General features: G+C 42.8%; 1 protein-coding gene across 13 annotated transcripts in view; it reads right to left on the reverse strand.

Annotated features, from left to right (window-relative positions):
• Positions 1–19063, reverse strand: part of FLACC1 (flagellum associated containing coiled-coil domains 1) — a 68510-nt gene extending 49447 nt beyond the window's left edge. The window contains exons 1-8 of one of the 13 annotated variants that reach the window (XM_054479111.1): positions 18439–19063; positions 16388–16573; positions 14255–14408; positions 13668–13739; positions 11206–11254; positions 9497–9630; positions 7132–7225; positions 5359–5420 (exon numbers count right to left, since the gene is read on the reverse strand). In XM_054479111.1, the coding sequence (XP_054335086.1) occupies positions 5359–5420; positions 7132–7225; positions 9497–9630; positions 11206–11254; positions 13668–13739; positions 14255–14361 (518 nt within the window). In that variant the 5' untranslated portion in view covers positions 14362–14408; positions 16388–16573; positions 18439–19063. Of the gene's footprint in view, positions 1–5358; positions 5421–7131; positions 7226–9496; positions 9631–11205; positions 11255–13667; positions 13740–14248; positions 14409–15656; positions 16731–18438 lie in introns of all 13 variants that reach the window. The other 12 variants (XM_054479110.2, XM_054479107.2, XM_054479099.2 and 9 more) reach the window with 12 other exon arrangements.
• Between the last annotated feature and the right edge of the window lie 2168 nt (positions 19064–21231).

Consider the following 21231-nt stretch of genomic DNA (forward strand, 5'->3'; position numbering starts at 1 on the left):
CCCATTTTTAATGAATTTGTGTTTGTTTTACTGTTGAATTATTTGAGTCCTCTGTCAAATGAGTAGTTTGCAAATACTTTCTCCCATTTAAGAGAATGTCTCGTCACTCTGTTGATGGTTTCTTTTGCTGTGTAGAAGCTTTTTAGTTTAATATAGTCTCATTTGTCTTTTTTTGTTTTTGTTGCCTGTGCTTTCAAGGTCTTGGTCATAAAATCTTTGCCTAGACCAATGTTCTGAAGACTTTTCCCTAGGTTTTCTTCTAGTATTTTTATAGCTTTGGATCTTACATTTAAGACTTTAATCCATCTTGAGTTCATTTTTTGTATATGATGAGAGATAGGGGTCTAGTTTCACCCTTCTACATATGGTTATTCAGTTTTCCCAGCATCATTTATTGAAGAGGGTGCCCTGTTCCCAGTGTATGTTCTTGACAGCCTTGTCAAAGATCAGTTGGCTGTAATTATATGAATTTATTTCTGGATTCTCTGTTCTGTTCCATGCTTTATGTTTATGTGTCTATTTTTATACTAATACCATGCCATTTTGGTTATGATAGCCTTGATCTATATCAAGGAGCGCAGTTGGAGTGCAGTGGCATGATCACAGCTCACTGCAGCCTCGACCATCTGGGCTCAGGTGATCCTCCCACCTCAGCCTCCCAAGTAGCTAGGACTCCAGGCACACTCCATAATACCTGGCTAATTTTTAATCTTTTGTGTAGATGGTGTCTCGCTATGTTGTGCAGGCTAGTCTGAAACTCCTGGACACAAGCCATCCTCTCGCCTTGGCCTCCCAAAGTGCTGGGATTACAGGTGTGAGTCACCATACCTGGTCTTGTAATATATTTTGAAGTCAGGTAATGTGATAGCTCCAGATTTTTTTTCCCCATGGGATTGCTTTGGCTATTGCGGCTCATCTTTTGTTCCATATGAACTTTAGAATTATTTTTTCTATTTCTGTGAAAAGTGACATTGGTAATTTAGGGATTGCATTGGGCAGCATGGCCATTTTGGCGATATTAATTCTTCCAGTCCATAAGCATGGGTGAAATGTCTTTCCATTTGTTTGTGTCCTCTTCAATTTCTTACATCTGTGTTTTGTAGTTTTCCTTCTAAAGGTCTTTCACCTTTTTGGTTAAATTTATTCCTAGATATTTTATTTTATGCTTTGTAGCCAGTGTAAATGTTATTGCCTTATTGATTTCTCTTTTGGCTATTTCATTGTTGGTGTACAGAAATGCAACTTATATTTGTATGTTGATTTTATATTCTGCAACTTTACTGAATTTGTTTATTAGTTCTAAGAGTTTTTGGATGGAGTTCTTTTGTGATTTTCATATATAAGATCATGTTTTTTGGCAAAGAGAGATCATTTGGCTTCCTCTTTTCCAATTTGGATGCCTTTTATTTCTTTCTTTTGCAGGATTGCTCTGGCTAGGACTTCCAGTACTATATTGAATAGGAGCGGTAAAAGTAGGCATCCTTATCTTGTTCCAATTCTCAGAGGAAAAGTTTTCAATTTTTCCCTATTCAGTATGATGATAGCTGCAGATCTGTCATATATAGCCTTTGTTATGTTGAGGTATGTTTCTTCTATATCTAGCTTGTTGAAAGGTTTTATTTTTTAATCATGAAGCAGTGTTGACTATTATGAAATGCTTTTTCTGCATCTATTGGGATGATCACATGATTTTTGCCCTCCATTCTGTTGATGTTATATATCATGTTTATTGATTTTCAATATGCTGAACATCCTTGCATTTCTGATATAAGTTCCACTTAGTCATAGTGTATTATATTTTTGATGTATTGTTGGATTTGGTTTGCTAGTATTTCATTGAAGATTTTTGCATCTGTGTTCATCAGAGATATTGATCCATAGTTTTCTTTTTCCTGTTGTTGTACTGTCATCTGACTTAGGTATTAAGGTAATGCTGGCTTCACAGAATAAGTAAGGGAGAATTTCCTCCTCTTCAAATTTTTTTGAATAGTTTGAGGAGGATTGCTATTAGTTCTCCTTTATATGTTTGGTAGAATTTGATAGTGAATCCATCTGGTCCTGGGCTTTTCTTGGTTGGGAGACTTTTTATTACTGATTCAACATTGCTACTTATTATTGGTCTTGAATAATTTTCAATTTCTTCCTGATTCATCTTGTTAGATTTTATGTTTTCAGGAATTTATCTATTTTTGCTAGGTTTTTTAGTTTGTTAGTGTTATAGTTGTTAATAATAGTCTCTGATGATTTCTTGCATTTCTGTGGCATCAGTTGTAATGTCTCTTTTTTCATTTCTGATTTTATTTGGGTCTTCTCTTGTCTTTTTTTGGTTAGTCTAGCTAGTGGTTTATCAATTTGGTTTATCTTTTCGAAGAACCTGTTTTTTTGCTGACCCTTTTGTATTTTTTTTTAGTTTCTATTTCATTTAGTTCTGGTCTGATTTTTATTACTTCTTTTCTTCTACTAATTTTGGGCTTGGTTTTCCAATTCCTTCAGGTGCATTGTTAGAGTGTTTATTTGAAATCTGTCTACTTTTTTGATGTAGGGGTTTATTGCTATAAACTTCCCTCTTAGCACTGCTTTTGCTGTATCCCACAGGCTTTGGTATGTTGTATTTCAATTTTTTTTTGTTTCAAGAAATTTTTTTTATTTCCATCTTAATTTCTTCATTGTTCTATTGGTCATTCAGGAGAATGCTGTTTAATTTCCATGCATTTGTATAGTTTCCAAAGTTTTTCTTGTTATTGATTTCTAGTTTTATTCTAATCTTATAAGCATGCCTATCTTTGGGCCCCAGGGTGGCATATGCTGGCATTAAGTATTAGTGGGTTCAGGCAGGCCAATTCTTGGGCCTTTTAGTGGCCTTTTCAGGTGTCAGGAATGGCAGCTATGGGTTGGGCAGGTAGGTAGGTTCACGGACCCATTGGCCATGGGTGTGTTGTGGCTGATGGCAGTAGCATTAGTGGGACAACCCTCTAGGACCCAAGTGGTACTCACTGGTGTTGGCAATGGCTATGACAAGTTGGGTGGTCCTGTCCTCAGGTCCATAGGTGGTGCATGCAGGTAGGTGCCAGTAATGGTGGTAGCGGCAGGTTGAGTGGGCTTAATCTCAGACCCTGGGAGGAGTGCTCAAGTGCCTTACAGGTGACATGAGTCTCTTGTAGGTAGCATATAGTTGGTTCTTGTTTTTAAAAAGTCCATTCAGGCATTCTATTTTTTTTAATCAGAGAATTTAATCCATTTACACTCAAGGTAATTATTAATAGGTAAGGACTTACTACTGCCATTTTGTTAATTTTTGTTTTGTTGTTTTGTAGATTCTTTCTTGCTCTCTTCTTTTGTGGTTTGATGTTTTCTGTAGTGTATGCTTTGAATCATTTCTATTTTTGTGTTGTGCTACTGCTAAAGATTTTTATCTTTGTGGTTACCATGGCACTTAGTTAGAATATCTTGTTCTTGTAATAAGCTATTTCAAGCTGATAACAAGTTTAATTGCAAGCAATAACTCAACAGTTTTACTCCCTCCCTAACATTTTGTTTTTGATGTCAGAACTGATATCATCTTATGATGTGTATCACTGAAAATTTATTTTAGCTATAGTTGTTATTAATAGTTTTGTGTTTTTACCCTCATGTTGGGATAAAATTGTCTTACATCCCATCATCACAGTCCTAAAGTATTCTGAGTATGACTCTATTTTGCTTATACCATTGAGTGTTGTGCATTCATATGTCTCATGTTATTAGCAGCTTTCTGTTTCAGTTTTTAAAACTTCCTTTTGCAATTTCTGTAAGGCAGGCATAGTAGTAATGAACTCCCTTAATTTTTGTTTGGGAAAGTTTCTATTTCTCCCTCAACTGGGGAAGACAGCTTTTCTAAGGTATTCTTGGTAGGCAGTTTTTTCCTTCAGCACTTTTAATACATCATCACACCGACTCCTGGCCTGCAGGGTTTCTGTTGAGAAATTAAAATTGTATTGGCACTCCTTTGTATGTGTTGTGTTTCTTACCTTCTGATGCTCTCAGAATTTTTGCTTTGTCTTTGATTTTTGATAGTTTGATTATTATGTGTCTCGGTGTACTCATCTTTGAGTTTAATTTGATTGAATTTGATTAGCAGTGGGTGCACAGGAACTCTCTGTACTTTCTCCTCATTTTTGCTGTAAACCTAAAACTGCTCTAACAAATAAAGTCTATAGATAAATAAATGTATAAATGGCTATGACTCAACTAAGAGTGCTATCTCTCCACCAGGATTTCTAAGGCTGCTCTGGTGTGCAGCAAGTAGCCTGAAAGGGGATGTAGGATTATCTTCACCCATACACATAAGAAAACTCCTTTAAAAATAAATTTTATTGTGTATATTTAAGGCATACAACATGATGTCATAAGATTAATATATATATATAAATCATATATATATGCATCTCTACTATAGTAACCATTATACTATATATATACTACACATAATTTTTACTATATATATACACACACTACACAAGCATATATATATAGGTAGAGTTTATATGTATGTGTGTATATATATATACACACAAATGGTTACAATAGTGGAGATTACTATATACATATGGTAAAAAGGTTACTAGAGTGGAACAAATGAACATATCCATCATTTCACTTAATTAACCATTTTCTCCCTGTGATTGAGAACAGCTATAAACTCATTTAGCAACAGTTCTCAATATCATATATTATTATTAACTATAGCTGTCATTTTTTACATTATATCTTTGGACTTGTTCACCCTACATATTTGCAACATTGTATCATTTGATCAATATCTCCCCATTTTCTTCCTCCTACCGGACCATGGTAACCATGTTCTATTCTCTATCTCTCTGTATTTGGACTCCTTTTAATTTTCTCTTGATTTGACTTTGCTCCTGATTCTCTCGTACTTTCTTCCTATTTTGCTGAGGCCCTGACCTAGCAGCCAGGGAGAGTAGAGGTGAGACAAAGAAAAAGAGGAGGAGGAAGAGAAGAACGAGGAGATGGTGGAGGAGGAGATTTGGCTGAAAACAACAGTTGTTTATCACAGAAATCTCATAGAGAACAAAAATGACTCTTCTCAGTAACCAACAAAAAGGGAGATTATAATTGAAATGAAAGGATTGGGCGATAAAATGTAAAAGCAGTAATAAGTTTCTTTGTGGTTTATTTTAGTGGCTTTGAATCAAGCCATTCTGCTCTTCAAAGACACGTGCCTTGTTCACCTCCCCCACCCTTCATCCCCCAACTCCATTTGGAACTATCTGAAGTCCCAGTGAACTAAAATCCTGCAAAGGATGCAGGAGCCTTAGAGCCATCAACACACACAAGGGTCCATGCCAGAAAGTGTACCTGTTCTTGTTTTCAAAGTTCTGTTTCATCTCAGCACAGCGGAGATCCATTTCACTGGAGAGCTGGAAACAAAATCAGCATCAACAACACAGGACTGAGGACCCCGTCCCATTCTGATCTGCACCTTCTGAAAAGCCTTCCAATTCATGGGGCACAGCCCCCTTCCCACCCCTCTTCCACTGTGCTCTGCAGTGCCAGAGAGCACATTATTAATAAGGGAACAGAACAATTTGTGCCTTGCTCTATGTTGTTTTGTACTTATTCAGTTCATAATGTTGGTGCATCTCTTTCACTGACTATTTTTTTTGGGTAGGTCTGGTCTCCTGTGCTAGACCATCATCTCTTACATCATGGCCTTCAGATTTTTGGATATGTAATCCAATCGAGCAATCATTTATTGAACAAAAGGCTTGGCTTGGAATAGCCAAAGAGGATTAAGACTCAGATCTTGCCTTCAAGGAACTTAAAATCTAGTGTTAATCCTTGTTGACAGTATAGTTCCATTCTAGCAGGCAGGATTTGCTCACTTTCAGGTGATACTTCATTCTAACATGCCAGATCCTCTGGCCAGTGTCTCAGGATAAATCAATACTTCAAATCAGTCAGTGACCACTGTCAGCTAGGACAAGGGTTTAGGGCTTGTCCTTGTACCTCTCTGACTACTGGGGAGAAGCCAGGGACTGTGTCGCACAACAAGTGGTCAGCAGAGCCACTCTGACAGACAGAGAACAGCCCAGGGTCAGCCAACACTACTCCCTTCCACAGGGCCACACAACAAATAGCATGTTCACAAGTGGCAGTATTTTCAGTAACACAATCTAGGATCCCTTCATGGAAATAGTCTCTAAATATGTCTTTAGCAGTATCTGTGCCTGTGACTTAAAATGTTCATTTTGTCCAATGATCTACCACTGTTCAGCTGAGTGATCGTATGCAAATTATTTAACTTCCCTGAGCATCAGTTTCCTTTCTATAGAAGGAGACCATAAACTTGGCAGTGTTTTCAGATAAATAAGGTAATGAATCAATAGTTGGTGGGCGGAGGAGGGTGGTCTCAGGATAGGACCCAGCCTGAGTCATAAGCTGGGTCACTGTAGGATTCAGACATGTCTGGGACATATCAGAGGGTGAGAGGCTGCCTTCTGGGAAGTAAAACCTCCCAGATGGGGCGGGGTTCAACAACCCTGGGGAGGATATTTCTGAACACAGCACTGGCTGTCACTCCAGGCCAGGCCAACAGGCACACCTGTTTGAGGTGAGGAAGAAGTCACCAGATGAAACAGATGGTAAAAGCTAAAAAGGTGTCACTGAAATCCTCAGGAATCACAAAGAGTATCAAATGACATCTGCAGATTCTGATGTGTGGGCAGCTTTAACAGTCAGAGAGTAAGCCCTGGACATTGAGTGCACTGGTGTCGTCAGTGACAGCCTCACAAGCTCTGAAACTTAATCGCACCACAAAGGCCAGACAGAAAACAACAAGTGCACCCTAGTGTGAGGAGGACAGTGTCACTGCACACACACAGAAGTACTTGGAGAGCTCCTGGAAATAAATGAGTTAAGTCTTGTGGAAGAACTTGAGTTCCTGGAATTACAGATAAATACATCAGAGAAATACTACTGAGTGACACAGTCCAATCTTTAGGGTCCTGTCACCTAGACAACATGGCTCATACGAGTAAAGTGCTTGGCATTTTGCCTGGCACATAGGTGATCCGAAAATATTAATTTTATCTTGTTCACGAAGATGTTAGCTAATGTAAGGTCACTCACCAATTTCTGGGCAGACTGGTGGTCTCTGTTCATTTGTTCAATTATTGCTGTCAGCTCTGAGATTTGCTCTTCTAGGTCAGAAATGATGTTGGTCCTGTAGGAGAAGTAATTCTTCTATAATCCACAAAGCTTACCATTCCATGCCATTCAGGCCCCTGAGCATAACTGACTCTGGCATGGTGAGAGCTGGCCTGGTGAGAGCTGGCCATGTTCTGCACCTGCTCTATCATTATGGGGTGGAGGTGGAGGGATAGGGGCGGTCTTACAGAAGGCATTTGGCAATAGGGCAGTTGAGGCTCAGATTTGGCTCTTGTGGGTAAGCTCACTAGACATGAACAGAATGGTTTGGTGCCCTACTGAATAGAAGGAAAATAAAAATATGTCAGAAATTTATTAGAGTTTGACCTTGATTTGATAATGATAGTTGAAACAGAGGATGAAGTTCAGAGGATTAGGAAATTAGAAGATGTTCAATAGGATTGATGCTGACTGTGAACCACAGACAAGGATTGGGCCAGAGATGGGACTAAGAGGGGATTTAAGAGAGTGGCTTTCAGCACAGGTCATGTTTTTCTGTGTTTCTGGGTCTAAGGCTGCCATGATATCTGTAAATTATTTAGCTCTGTCTGGTTGGGCTAGAGTGACAAGGCAGCAGATGGTGCCATGTGCAGTGGAGCTGAGAGGAAGTCCTCAATGCAAGATGCTTTGACCTCTTTGGCCAACCACCTTCCATGTCTAACAGAGCACAGAGAGAATGTGGGCTGATAAAACAAGACAGGGGATACAGGAGGAGACAGTTCAAGGGTAAGAGAAAGAAAAGTCATGAGAAAGTTGAATAACAGGGAGCCCATATCTTTTGAACACAATCTTCAATACAAACAACACTCACAACTTTACCAGGGAATACAACAAGCACAGGTTATCATGTTTTATTGCACACAACTGGTGACAACTTCCTTGTGAGGCCAAGAGGTGGCTGTTGATGCTAGCTTGAGTATAGGTGCATGACCCATTCTCTTCCTGCAGAGGGCTGTGGATAAGCAGGGAAAAGAAAGCAGAGGCTGAATGCCCCTTGGCGGGAAGACAAGAACTTGGGTCTGGCCCCTCTGGGCCAGGTCAGATCAGGGAGACTCCATGACATGGCCTCATTCTACTTGAGGGGCCTTCAGACTCACCCCCAACCTGAATCCCTTCCCAGATGTAACCACTGCTAATGGTTTGGTTGAATTCTGCCAATACACTAGCAGATAGGTAGATGATTGTGTGTGAGTGTGTGTGTGTGTGTGTCTGTATGTGTGTGTGTGTGTTTTCTATTGTTGGTCTTTTAGACTTGTGTGTTGAAAAAATAATCATTACAGCAAAATAAGCCTGAGGTAAGAGGCACTTGGAGAGCCATTCAGTAGTGCAGTTAAGAAGTAAGATGCCTGAACATGGGCAGCATATCAGGGAAGACGACGTGAATAAGAGATTAAAGGGTAGAATGAAAAGATGTAGAGATGAATCTGCATCTGTTAATGAAAAAAGAAAGACATGGAGATATACTTGATATGGCATTGGAGGACAGAGAGTGGGTGGAGCCTCAAGACAGACAGAACAGCTGTGCTAACGGGATAGAGTCAGGCCAGAACCTTCCACACTGCATCTCCCGGGGGCACAAGCTGAGTAGTATTTTTGGACATAATGAAAAAGACGCTGGGCACGGTGGCTCACGCCTATAATCCCAGCACTTTGGGAGGCTGAGGCGGGAGGATTACCTGAGGTCAGGAGTTTGAGACTAGCCAGGCCAACATGGTGAAACCCCATCTCTACTAAAATTATAAAAATTAGCCGGGCGTCATGTTTCAAGCCTGTAATCCTAGCTACTCGAGAGGCTGAGGCGTGAGAATTGCTTAAACCTGGAAGGCAGAAGTTGCAGTGAGCTGAGATCGTGCCACTAAACTCCAGCCTGCGTGGCAGAGAGAGATTCTGTCTCAAAAAAAAAAAAAAAAAAAAAAAAAAGTGCACTCCAGCCTCCCAGAAACCCTCACTTTACTTAATTTGCATGCCCCAAATTCAGACTAATTTATGGCTATTCTATCTATTCCTCACCCCACGAACAATTGCTATCCTTTGGGATCAATCACATAACTCCCAGTCTTCATCTTGCCCCTTGGATCTGCTCACGGATGGGATCAGAGCAGAGAGGCAGATGTGGAGAGATACATCATCAGAAAGCAGGGGCGAGGAGGGAGGTGCCCTTGCAGCCCCTCCAGAGCAGGGACCAGTGGCCTGGGTGTGGGCATAGCAGCTTTGGCTTGTCCCTGAGGCCGGGCTGAGCTGGGTGGGAGTAGCCCCAAGCAGCTGCATGTTGGTACAACAGCATTACCTGGAAAATCTGCCTTTGTCCGGGATCTCCGATTCCCACCGCTTTTTCCTATCAAACATCTCATCCCCTAAGGTGACAGAAATCTGTTCCCGATTCCGAACAAGTTGATAGCCAGGTGACACGTTGATCACTTCCTAGGCATCAAGGGAAAGTAAGATCAAATGGCAGACTTGGAGTGCTGAGATTTTTCCAAATCTTCTCTTATTGCCTCACTCACATCTTAAAAACAGGGACCTGGGACTCCAGAGCCCAAGCCCTTCTGGGCCCTTCACCCATTATAGCTCATCCTCACATCTCTGTGACTCAAATCTGATGCTTAATAGGCTCCTGGGTGTCCCTAGGGGCCTCTCAAGCTCTGCGCCAAACCAAGCCATTGATGCCTCTGCCCCCAACTTGTGTTTGCCCTCGTGGCCAGAGCCCAGAGGAGGCGGGCATGCGGCAACTGCTCAGGTTTTGGAATCACAGAGGCCTGAGTAAATCTTGGCTCTGCCACCAGACAATCGCCATCCAGCATCTCTGTGCCTCAGTTTCCTTAACAGAAAGTGGGGTTAATAACTCTTTCTCAAAGGGCTTTTGTGAGGGAAAAACAAAACAACATATGAGAAAATGACTAGGACGGTTGCAAACAAAATGTCATTTCCTCCTCCTTCTCCCATTAGATGCCAAGTCAGAAACCCCGGGCAGGGCCTCCGCTGGCCTGGACCAGGGCAAGGCTGGGGCTCTGAGAGCTGCGCGGCACACGCTGCAGCCCCTTGATCCCTGCTGTTGTCACCTCCTTCATGTTTCTCTGAGTCACCCTCCTCTCTCCACACCCCTGCCTGACGGCCCTAGGCCACCACCATCCTTCTCTTGGGCTCTGGCCTCTCTGCCTTCAATCTTGCTCCCCCCACAGTTCATCCTCCTCTCCACCTAGAGGGCAATTATGTTTTTGCTTGTATATTTTTTTCCCTAATCATTAAAGGACTGCATGGCTCTTTCCCCTGGCTCTTTTCCCAGCACCTGAAATAGTGCCTAATAAATAATAGATGGTCAATAAATATTTTCCAAAAAAATTAATGGAATACAAAGATTCATGCAAAGACCTAAAACTAAAAAAAAAAAAAAAAAAAAAAAAAGAAGAAACTAGATAAACACAGAAAACAGTAAAGTGTACCAATTACATCCCACCAGAGGGTGCTTTTTCTGAAATGTAACTCTTGGTCCTGTGCCTGTGTCAGACCAATAAAGACTCCCAGACATCAGACGGGTCGGGCCCACATTCCCAGGCAGGCGTCAAGATCCTTCAAGTTTGGTTCCCATCACCTTCTCCAGTGCCCTCCTGCCCCTGCTCCCCTGAGGGGTCCCAGCAGCCTCTCCCCAGCTTTCGTGAGTTCCCTAGGTCAGCAGAGCACTTCCTGCATCTAGGCATGAGCTGTTCACTGGTCTGGACTAGCTGTCATGTCCGGTTTCCCTGGGACACTCTGTTTGCCTTGTACAAGGCAGGAGAGAGTGGCAATTAAATGCCCACTCTGGAATCTGGCAGAGCTGAGTTCAACTCGTGGTTCTTCCACTTACCTGCCATGCATAATGTGCAATAATAACAGCACCTCCTCCCAGGATCTTTGTGAAGATTCAACAAGGTAAGTATAAAAATGTAAAGGGCCCACGCTTGCACATGGTAGGCACTCAATAAATTTTAGTCCCACCACCCTTTTCCTGCCTTTACTCACATAAAATGATTTATTGTTCTCTTCTTGCCTTGCTGAATGGATTTTCATTCTGCAAGAGAAAGACATGCTCAGAAAGCAACCAGACAGCAAAGAGAAGTTCAAAGCTTAGGAGCTGAACCCTGAGGCCGCCACCATCTGACTTCTGCTCTCTGACTTGACCTTCTTAGGGGATCCCTAGGATAGCTGGGGAACTCACTGAAGCCGGGCTCCTGAGGGCACCAAAGTGGGGGCGCTCATGAAAAGGTCCTGCCCAAGGAGGCAAAAGACTTGTCTTAGGATGTTGGGGCAACTTCTGTTTTGGAGGAGCATAAACCAGCTAGAGGGACCCCTACATATTCTCCCTGAGTCAAGGCTCTCTGAGCCAGGTAACACCCCCGCCACCCCCTTACACACACATGGGCACACACACACTCAGTTCATGGAACTGCGTAGAACTCTCTTTATTGGAGAATGAAACATTCTGTATAAACAAATGTTCCAGATAATGAAATGTGTCCCATTAAGATACAAATGTTGAAGTTAAACTTGTTTTTCATTCAAATCTTTATATATGCTATATATAAAATGAATACCATATATGTGTATATGTTCACAGTGGCCTTTCCATCTCCAAAGCCAGCAGCAATCGCATTACTCCGACCTCTGCTTCTGTTGTCACAGCTCCTTCTCTGACTCTGATACTCTGACCTCCTCTTTCATGTACAAAGGAGGACCTTTGTGATTACCTGGAATCTGAGATAATCCAGGATAATCTCTCCAACTCAAGGTCAGCTGATTAGCAACCTTAATTCCATCTGCAACCTTAATTCCTCTTTGGCAAGTAACATAACATATTCACAGTCTCTGGGTATTAGGGTGTAGACGTCCTTGGGAGAGGGTCACTGTCCTGCCCACCACACCCATCACCTCGTTACCTTCTTTGAGCTCATCTCCCACCACTCCCTGCTCACTCGCTCCGCTCATGCTACATTGGCTTCTGCCTTCCTGGAAGAGGTCAGACATGCCAAGCAAGTTCCTACCCCAGGGCCTTTGGACTTGCTGGTCCCTCTGCCAAGAGTGCTTGCCCCAGGCATCATTGAGGCTCCTTTAATCCCCTTTATACAGGCACTCGCCCTGACCTCCCCACATAAAGTATCCCCACCGTCACAGCCCCTACCTGCTTTGCCTGCATTGTTTTTCTATGTAGCACTTGCCAACCTCGGATGTAATAACTAGTTTATGGTCCTCTTCCCCTCCCTTCCCCACTAGAATATAAGTGCCAGGAAAATGGAGACTTTATTGTGTTTCTGGCTCTTTTCCCAGCACCTGAAACAGTGCCTAATAAATAATAGGTGGTCAATACATATTTTCCAAAAAATTTAATGGAATACAAAGATTCATACAAAGACCTAAAACTAAGGTACGTTTCTAAGCTTGTAAAATGTGAGTAAAAATTTTAATTTGTGATTAAAACCAAGATGCAACCCACAGAAAATCTCAGACATAGGAAAGTAATCAGCTAAAGAGTGAGTCACCACCCTAAATGTATGAGAGGGTCACCAAGGCTCTGTGACAATAGCACACATCAAGCTTTGGGCTCCAGGGCAGAAAACAGTTATTGGGGGCACCCCTGTGGAGAGCAGTTGATACAGTGACTTTGAATCAAATGATGCAATGACTTTGGAAGCTGTGGATGCAGAGGACCCCAAAATCTACATGTAGGATCTGAGGTTTGCAAGAAATCAAAGTCGATTCTGGCAATTCTCTAACATCCCTGGCATCAATTAGTTCAAGTCAGGCCAGGAGGGAGGGAGATTATTTTATTCACATGCCTGAAACCATTTCTGCCTCAAGGACATACAAATACTTAGGGCCAGGCACAGTGGCTCACGACTGTAATCCCAGCACTTTGAAGGCCGAGGAGGGCTGGTCACTTAAGGTCAGCAGTTCCAGACCAGCCTGGCCAACATGGTGAAACCCTGTCGTTACTACAAATACAAAAATTACCTGGGCATGGTAATGGGTGCCTGTAATCCCAGCTACTCAGGAGGCTAAGGCAGGAGAATTGTTTGAACCAGGGAGGTGGAGGTTGGAGTGAGCCAAGATGGCACCACTGAGCTCCAGCCTGGGTGACAGAGCAAGACTCCATCTCAAACAAACAAACTGCTTGGCGCAGTGGCTCACACCTGTAATCCCAACACTTTGGGAGGCCGAGGCGGGTGGATTGCCTGAGTTCAGGAGTTCAAGACCACCCTGGGCAACGTGGTGAAACCCCGTCTCTACTAAAATACAAAAAAGTAGCCAGGCATGGTGGTGTGCACACCTGTATTCCCAGCTACTTGAGAGGCTGAGGCAGGAGAATCGCTTGAGACCGGGAGGCAGAGGTTGCAGTGAGCCAAGGTTACACCACTGCACTCTAGCCTGGGCAACAGAGTGAGACTCCATCTCAAAAACAAAACAAAACAAAACAAAACAATACTTACTTTGGGGAAACAACAGGTTTTGTTGGTTGGAGGTAATTGTGATTTTTGGGAGCTGGTAGAAGAGGAGTTAGCCTGAAAGTGAAAAACAAATAACTAAAACAAGAACATTGGAAATTCGGAAACCCTTTTTAACACTCCCAGATTAAGTACATCCCTATAGTGATCCAAAATTGGAATGCATGATCTGACAGCTGGAATCTTTAAAATCTGAGGCCTTTAAAACTGAGGCCCAAGGCCCTGGCACTTGTTCACTGTCCCAGGAAGAGTTTGTCCCCCGATTCCCAAAGCTCTTTATCCCACATGGAAGCGGCAGCTGCCATCAGGGCCCTTTGGTTGGAAGCTGCACTTTGCCATTGCACCAACACTGAGATTTCCTCATTTAAAATGGCACAAACCCCAAACAGAGCTGGCAAGATGAGGGTGCAGCCAACCAGCTGGCAGGGAAGCTCGGGAAACCGAGGCTTTCTGGCTCACCTGGGATTTTCCTGCCACACTTGCTGTTTTAGAAATCTTGTGAAAGAAATGAGGCTACAAATGGATCCCAAGGTCCCTGTGCCTACCCCATCCCAGATAATTCTTACTTGGACCTCCCTGTGGAGTTCTTGCATGGTAGTCGAGGGGTCTTGATTAGCTTCCGTGGTCCCAAGTTCCAGGGGTCCCAGCAGGTGCAATAGACGAGAGGGTTGGGGTACATGGCCAAAGGTCAGGGGCAGTCTTGGCTGCTAGATCAGGAGGCTTTTGCTGAAATCGAAAAACAACAGCAGAAGGTTAAACCATTTAGAATCAAAGCAAAAATACAGATGAATTGGGAAAAACCCAGGGAGGACCCAAAGAATAATGGTAGATTCCAGAAGCTGTTGATCTGGTGCAGGGTCTTGACTATAGGTTAACAGCTCATCCCTTTCTACTTAGTAGACTTGACTTGAAAGCAATTTAAACTTTGCCATAACTGGCCGGGCATGGTGGCTCACGCCTGTAATCCCAGCACTTTGGGAGGCTGAGGTGGATGGACTGCTTGAGGTCAGGAGTTTGAGACCAGCCTGGCCAACATGGTGAAACCCCGTTTCTACTAAAAATACAAAAATTAGCTGGGCATGGTGGCACACACCTATAGTCCCAGCTACTCAGGAGGCTGAGGTGGGAGGATTGCTTGAACCTGGGAGGCAGAGGTTGCAGAGAGCCGAGATTGTGCCACTGCACTCCAGCCTGGGTGGAGAGTGAGACTTCCTCTCAAAAAATAAAATAAGATAAAATAAAAATAAAATAAAATTTGCCATAACTGAGTCCTTGCTGTGAGCCAGGTAAAACTGCTCAATTATTGTTATGCTGATACTATAGATGAAGCTACTGAGACTCAGAGAAGTCACAGTGGGAGCAAGTTGCAGAGCTGGAAACAAACACAAATCTCCTTGACTCCCAAGCTCCTTCCTTTCCAGCAGGCCACACCAGTTCTCACTGAAGGGAAGAGAAATTCCCACAGCAAGTTCTGCACAGAACTTCCTGGAAAATTAGTTCTGCTGCTTGAGCTACAGTGCAAGTGAATCTCCTCGTTTCTCATTCCTGGTCACCTCCTTGAATTACAGAGTGGAAACTCCTTCCCTGGCTCCATAAAAACAAAACCCCTATTATGAGAATCTTGATGAAAGACAACTATCAGATAAACATGGTGGCTTGACCACACTGGCTTATCTTCTTTATTTTCCAGAATCCAACTAAAATTAGAGTACAGCATTAAAAGAGATTTAATTCCACAAGAGCAAGAAAATGGGAGAGGAGACAAGATTGCACAAAAGTCTATGATTAGTTTTCAATGTTTTCAATGTTACACTGGAATACATTTGCTTAAGAACCTGCTGAAAAAATGAAATCGACCTCTTTCTCCAACACGACTGATGCTTGAGAAACCCACTGATGGTGTCTAATGACCTTAAGAGCTAGAGAGGACCTTAAGGTTGAATCTATTTTACATATGAGGATACTAAAACTCACCCACTTGTAACTGCTGCTTTAACAGTACAAATCTTGTGCTGTGAGTCCTGTGCTAGATGCTGGTTGGACCTTGCCCTCAGGCAGCTTGCAGTCAGTGGAGGAGTCGGCAGAAAGACAGCTAAGTGAGCAGTGGAGTCAAGGCAAGAGACCTGGCCTTGGAAGAAAGGCAGCGTGTGCAGGGGTTGGCTGGGCCAGAGGCCTGGGACTAGGGAGTCTTCTGCAATAGAGGTCAGGGCTAGAAAGGAGTCCAGGGCTAGAAAGGAGTCCAGGAGACTGGTTAAACAGCAAAGGCCTGAAGAGCAGGTGACAGGGCCGCCATTTATAACTGTCCATACTCCACTGGGTTTGGGGGCCTGTTACGGCCAAGTCAAGGAGATGAGGTCAGAGAAACAGATGGGATGGAGGGCCCAGGTGGGAAGATGATGCTACAAGGAGCTAGAATTCAGGTGAGAGTCTGAAAGAAGGCCACAACAGTAGCAAAAAAGAAACTGCTTCTGCTTAGAACCTTGTATCTGCTTCCTGTAGGAAAGGAGCCAACCCTGAACTTGGGAGATTTAGCAGGAGTCCATGGGGCAGGAAGTGAGAGGCTAAGGCAGGCCCACTTCTAGCAACTGCCTTCTCTCTTCTTGAAGGCCAGGACTCCACTATGGAGTGCTCTCTGTGCCTCAACACCTCCACTAAGCCTTGCAAAGTGGCTTGTCCACAATGGGCATTTGATGAATATTTCTTACCTGACTAGTAAACTTGGTGGTTGTAATCAGCTCATCATGGTGGTTGGAGCCAGCTCAACAAAGAGAAAAAGATGGTGCGGTGGCTGATGCCTGTAATTCCAGCACTTTGGGAGGCCAAGGCAAGAGGATCACTTGACGCCAGGAGTTCGAGACCAGCCTAGCCAACAGGACGAAACCCCGTCTCTACTAAAAACACAAAAATTAGCCAGGCATGGTGGCACACGCCTGTAATCCCAGCTACTCAGGAGGCTAAGGCAGGAGAATCACTTGAACCTGGGAGGTGGAGGTTGCAGTGAGCCGAGATCTCACCACTGCACTCCAGCCTGGGTGACAGAACAAGACTCTGTCTCAATAAATAAATAAATAAAACAAAAAACAAAAACAAAGAGAAAAGAGATTCACAGATGAAACTGCCAAAATGTTGTAATCGTCATTACCATATTATAAATAATATTAAACATTTGCATTCAAAAGCCAGAAAGCAGAGGTAAATTGTATGGGTAATACAATCACTCAGTGGAGTTTTACATAGATTTTCAATGATCTTTGATGAATGTGTGGTTGTTTCCTTTTCTTCTTTCCCATGATAAACAATGTCTTGGTATATATTCTTTTGCTCTTAAGAAAAAAAAAAAGAAGGCCTCACAGGTGTGGTGGCACTTGTCTGTAATCCCAACACTTTGAGAGACTGAGATGGGAGAGTCGCTTGAGGCTAGGAGTTTGAGACCAGCCTGAGAAACATATCGAGACTCTGTATCTACAAAAAATTTAAAAAATAGCCTAGTATGGTGGAGTGTGCCTGTAGTCCCAGCTACTTGGCAGGTAGTGCGGGAGGATCACTTGAGGCCAGGAGTTTGAGGTTGCAGTGAGCTATGACCACACCACTGCATTTCAGCCTGGGTGACAGCACAAGATCCTGTCTTTTAAAAAAAATAAATAAATAAAATAAAAATAAAGGCCTTTCTCTTTGAACACCCATGGGAGTGATACTCAAAATATTTAACAACCAGTAAGACGAGGCTATTGAATAATCAACCAGGGTTGGAACAGGGTCCTGGGGGATCTCACTCCCACCTCCCTGCCAGGCATTAACCCCTTAGTTGCTGAATCATGAGGTGGTCTGGGGGTGCCAGGGGAGGAGTTGGGACAACCAAGGTGGCAAGGAGGACATGCAAGGGGCTTGGACAATGGTCATCTACCAATCAATATGGCAGTATTTTATTTATTATTATTATTATTATTATTTTGAGACAGAGTTTTGCTCTTGTTGCCTAGGCTGGAGTGCAATGGTGTGGTCTTGGCTCACTGCAACCTCTACCTCTGAGGTTCAAGCGATTCTCCTGCCTCAGCTTCCCCAGTAGCTGGAATTACAGGCACCCGCCACCACGCCTGGCTAATTTTTGTATTTTTGTAAAGATGGGGTTTCACCATATTGGCCAGGCTGGTCTCAAACTCCTGACTTCAGGTGATCCACCCACCTCGGCCTCCCAAAGTGCTGGGATTACAGGTGTGAGCTACCGTGCCCGGCCTATATGGCAGTATTTTAATATTTCAGTAGCTAAAATCAGCCCTTGACTTCTCATAGCTTCTTAAGTGGGAAATACTTCTAACAGATTTTGGGGGCATCCTTCCAGAAATGTTGTGAGTGCATATAACCTTAAATGTTTTGCATATAGAACTTAACCTGTAGATAAGCATAATAGATTTTTAAAATGATTTGCATAAATGAGAGCATACTTTGCACACAATGTTTCATCTTGTTCTTCTTGTGTAACAGGATATCTAGTAGATATTTCCATGTCATCACAGATAGATCTGCATTTACAGTGGCTTGACATCGTATAGCTCTAATTATAGAGGGGTGTGTGAGTGTGTGTAAGGATTTTTTCTCCCCCTTTTTTTCCTTTCCTGCACTTCTACCTGATGATTTCACCTGAGGCTTGCCCTAACAATAGTCACCAGTGAGCCGGCAGAGGCTTCAGAGAAGTTACTGGTTAGTATTAATAATCAGTAGAAAAAATAATATAAAACATCTTTTCCAAAGAGCTTACCTTGGACTGCCCAACGATCTGTTATTCTCATGTGGCCCAAGTCAAACATCTTAAAGAAACCACAGTGTTAGAGAGAAATGGTTCCCCATCAACACAGAATCAGAATTTACTTTAGATCAAATCCAGAGGTTCCAGAACTCAAGACTTTAGTGGCCATTCCAAGTGGTTGAAATGCCAAAGCAGAAAATTCACAATATATGTACTGCGGGAAGACAGACTTCTAGTGAATCCAATCAAAGGCTTTTACAAAGGCTGGCCTGGCGCAAACATGAATTTCCCTTCTAAAGACAAAACAGTTGAAGTTTCTCAGTATTGCAATGAAATTAAACTAGAGGAGAAGGTCACCCCACCATTCAGATTCCCGTGACTTGGGCCTGAGTTGTGAGGTTTGCCCTTGGGAGATTGCAGGCCAAAGTTTGTTTATTTTGTTGCTATGGACACAGAACAGTAGCTCCTTATTGGCTCAGGGCTCTTTTCTTCAAGAGAGAAGGTTGGGAGAAACAGCCAATTAAATTCTCCAAGACGCAAATCAGTGACCACCCTCAACAGCAAAGAATTCATACTTTTAACACTGGACTTCCACTTTTGTCATCAGCCATGGGACAAAAAAGTTTAAGATATATCTTCAGAGGAAATAGAATTCAACAGCACTTTTAGGCTTCATTGGTCTATGGCAATAGTTACCAGGCAGGATCTGTGATGGATTTTTAATTCCTCTGTCATCTACTCACAGAAACCCAAAACTCTAGACACTTTTTTCCCTTGAGTTTAAGGCCTTGAAATCTGTGAATGTAAAAATCCCTCAAGGCAGGAGTCTTTTCAGTCACAAGGTTTTCCGATTTTTTTAAAAATAAAAAAATCTGCTTTTTCTTACTATAGAAAAAAGTACTTGCTTATTACAACCCAGTGGCTTTCATTTTAGTTTTACTGCCACTCATTATAAGAAATATATTTTACAAATTTTGTAATAAAAAATTTCATGAAATAATACTCTTATTATTTGCTATTCTCTTCTATTTCTTTTTCTTGTTTAAATTAAAGCTGATTATAATCCACTAGATTGATTTCATGATCCTGGTGGGTCAAAACCCCTAGCTTACAAAATATTGTTATAAATTCATCTATTCACTCAACTTCACATTTGTTGTCTACTGTGTGCCAGGCACTATTGCTAGGTGTGGGGATATACCTCAGTTCCTATACTCAACACAACTTAGAGACCAATGAGAAAACAGACAATAAAAAAGCTCAATAAAAGCATAATTGATTTTTTTTCCTTTGAGACAGTAGCTCACTCTGTTACCCAGGCTGCAGTGCAGTGGCAGTGGCAGTGCAGGCTGCATGCATAGCTCACTGCAGCCTTGACCTCCTGGACTCAAGCGATCCTTCTGCCTCAGACTCCCGAGTAGATGGGACTACAGGTGTGCAGCACCATGCCCAGCTACTTTTTTTGACTTTTAGTATACATGAGGCCTTGCTATGTTGTCCAGGCTGGTCTTGTACTCCTGAGTTCAAGCGATCCTCCTGCTTCAGCCTCCCAAAGTGCTGGGATTACAGGTGTGAGCCACCATGCAGCGACAATGACTCACATTAAGAGACTCACCAGAAGCAGTGGGAGTTCATAGCAGGAGTTACTCTTCTAGTCCAGTGAGTGAGGCAGCAGTGTGAAACAGAGAAGAGATCTGACTAGATCTACATATCAGAAAGATCATTCTGACTGCAATATAGGGAAGCAATTGGAAGGGCCAGGGAAACCAGGTAAAAGTCTGTGGCAGTGGTCATCATGGGACCCAACGATGGCCCTGACTGAGGAGCAGCAGTGGGGATCGAGAGAAGACATGACAGGACTTGGTGATTGACTGGATACTGGGATGAGGGAAAAGGAGAAGGCGATGATTCCTGGCTTTCTAGCTCGAGCAATTGAGTTGACCGTGGTGCCATTTATTGAGATAGGAAAGTGTGGGGGATAAACAGGTTCCAGGGAGCAGATTATTAGTTCAGTTTTGGATATGTTGAGGTGCAGGGAGACTAATAGACAAGTGGTGACGTCTGTTAGAGTTTCTTACATTTTTTAGAAGTTCAGAAGAAGATTCTGGCCTATAAACAGATTTAGGAGTCTTCAGAATGGATAATATTCCAAGCCAAGGGAGCGAGTGAGATCACATATAGAGAGAGTATTGTGTAAGGGGAGAAGAGGGTCTAGAACAGAGCTCTGAGGACACCAGTATTCACGACAAGATTTCTCAAAGTGTGGGCCATGTGTAGTTAAAATGCATAGACCTGTTGCTTGATTGCAAGTGGCTTACATCAAAGAGGTTTATTAACCTCATGAAATAGAGTCTGGAGGCAGTGCTATCAGAGTTGGTGCAAAGATTCAGCAATGTCCTTGGAGAACTGGGCTCTTTCCATCTCTCTGTTATGCCAGCCTCAGTGTGTTGATGGAGGGAAGCCTCTTGGTTGCACTACGGCTGTTTCAACTCTGAGCACCATGAACAGGCTAGATGATGAGAGACTTTCAAAGATTAAAAGGAGGGAAATAACTTAGAGAACAACTGATAGACTCTATTAGTCATCTAGACAATCTGTCTCCATCCAGAGATTGAATATTTACTTTTGAGTGTGTTTAGTGTGTAAAATTTTATATTTAAATCCTTTCTTATGATTTAAAAAAAAAAAAAAAACCAGCAGGATTTGGGTCTTGAGTGAAGCGTGGCTAAAAACAGAGATACAGAGGAAGTAAGTGCTGAAGGAATACCCCAGCCACTCGACTTGGCAAAGGCTCAGTACTAATTA

Source organism: Pongo pygmaeus, chromosome 11, assembly GCF_028885625.2.
Source record: "Pongo pygmaeus isolate AG05252 chromosome 11, NHGRI_mPonPyg2-v2.0_pri, whole genome shotgun sequence".
Taxonomy (NCBI): Eukaryota; Metazoa; Chordata; class Mammalia; order Primates; family Hominidae; genus Pongo; species Pongo pygmaeus.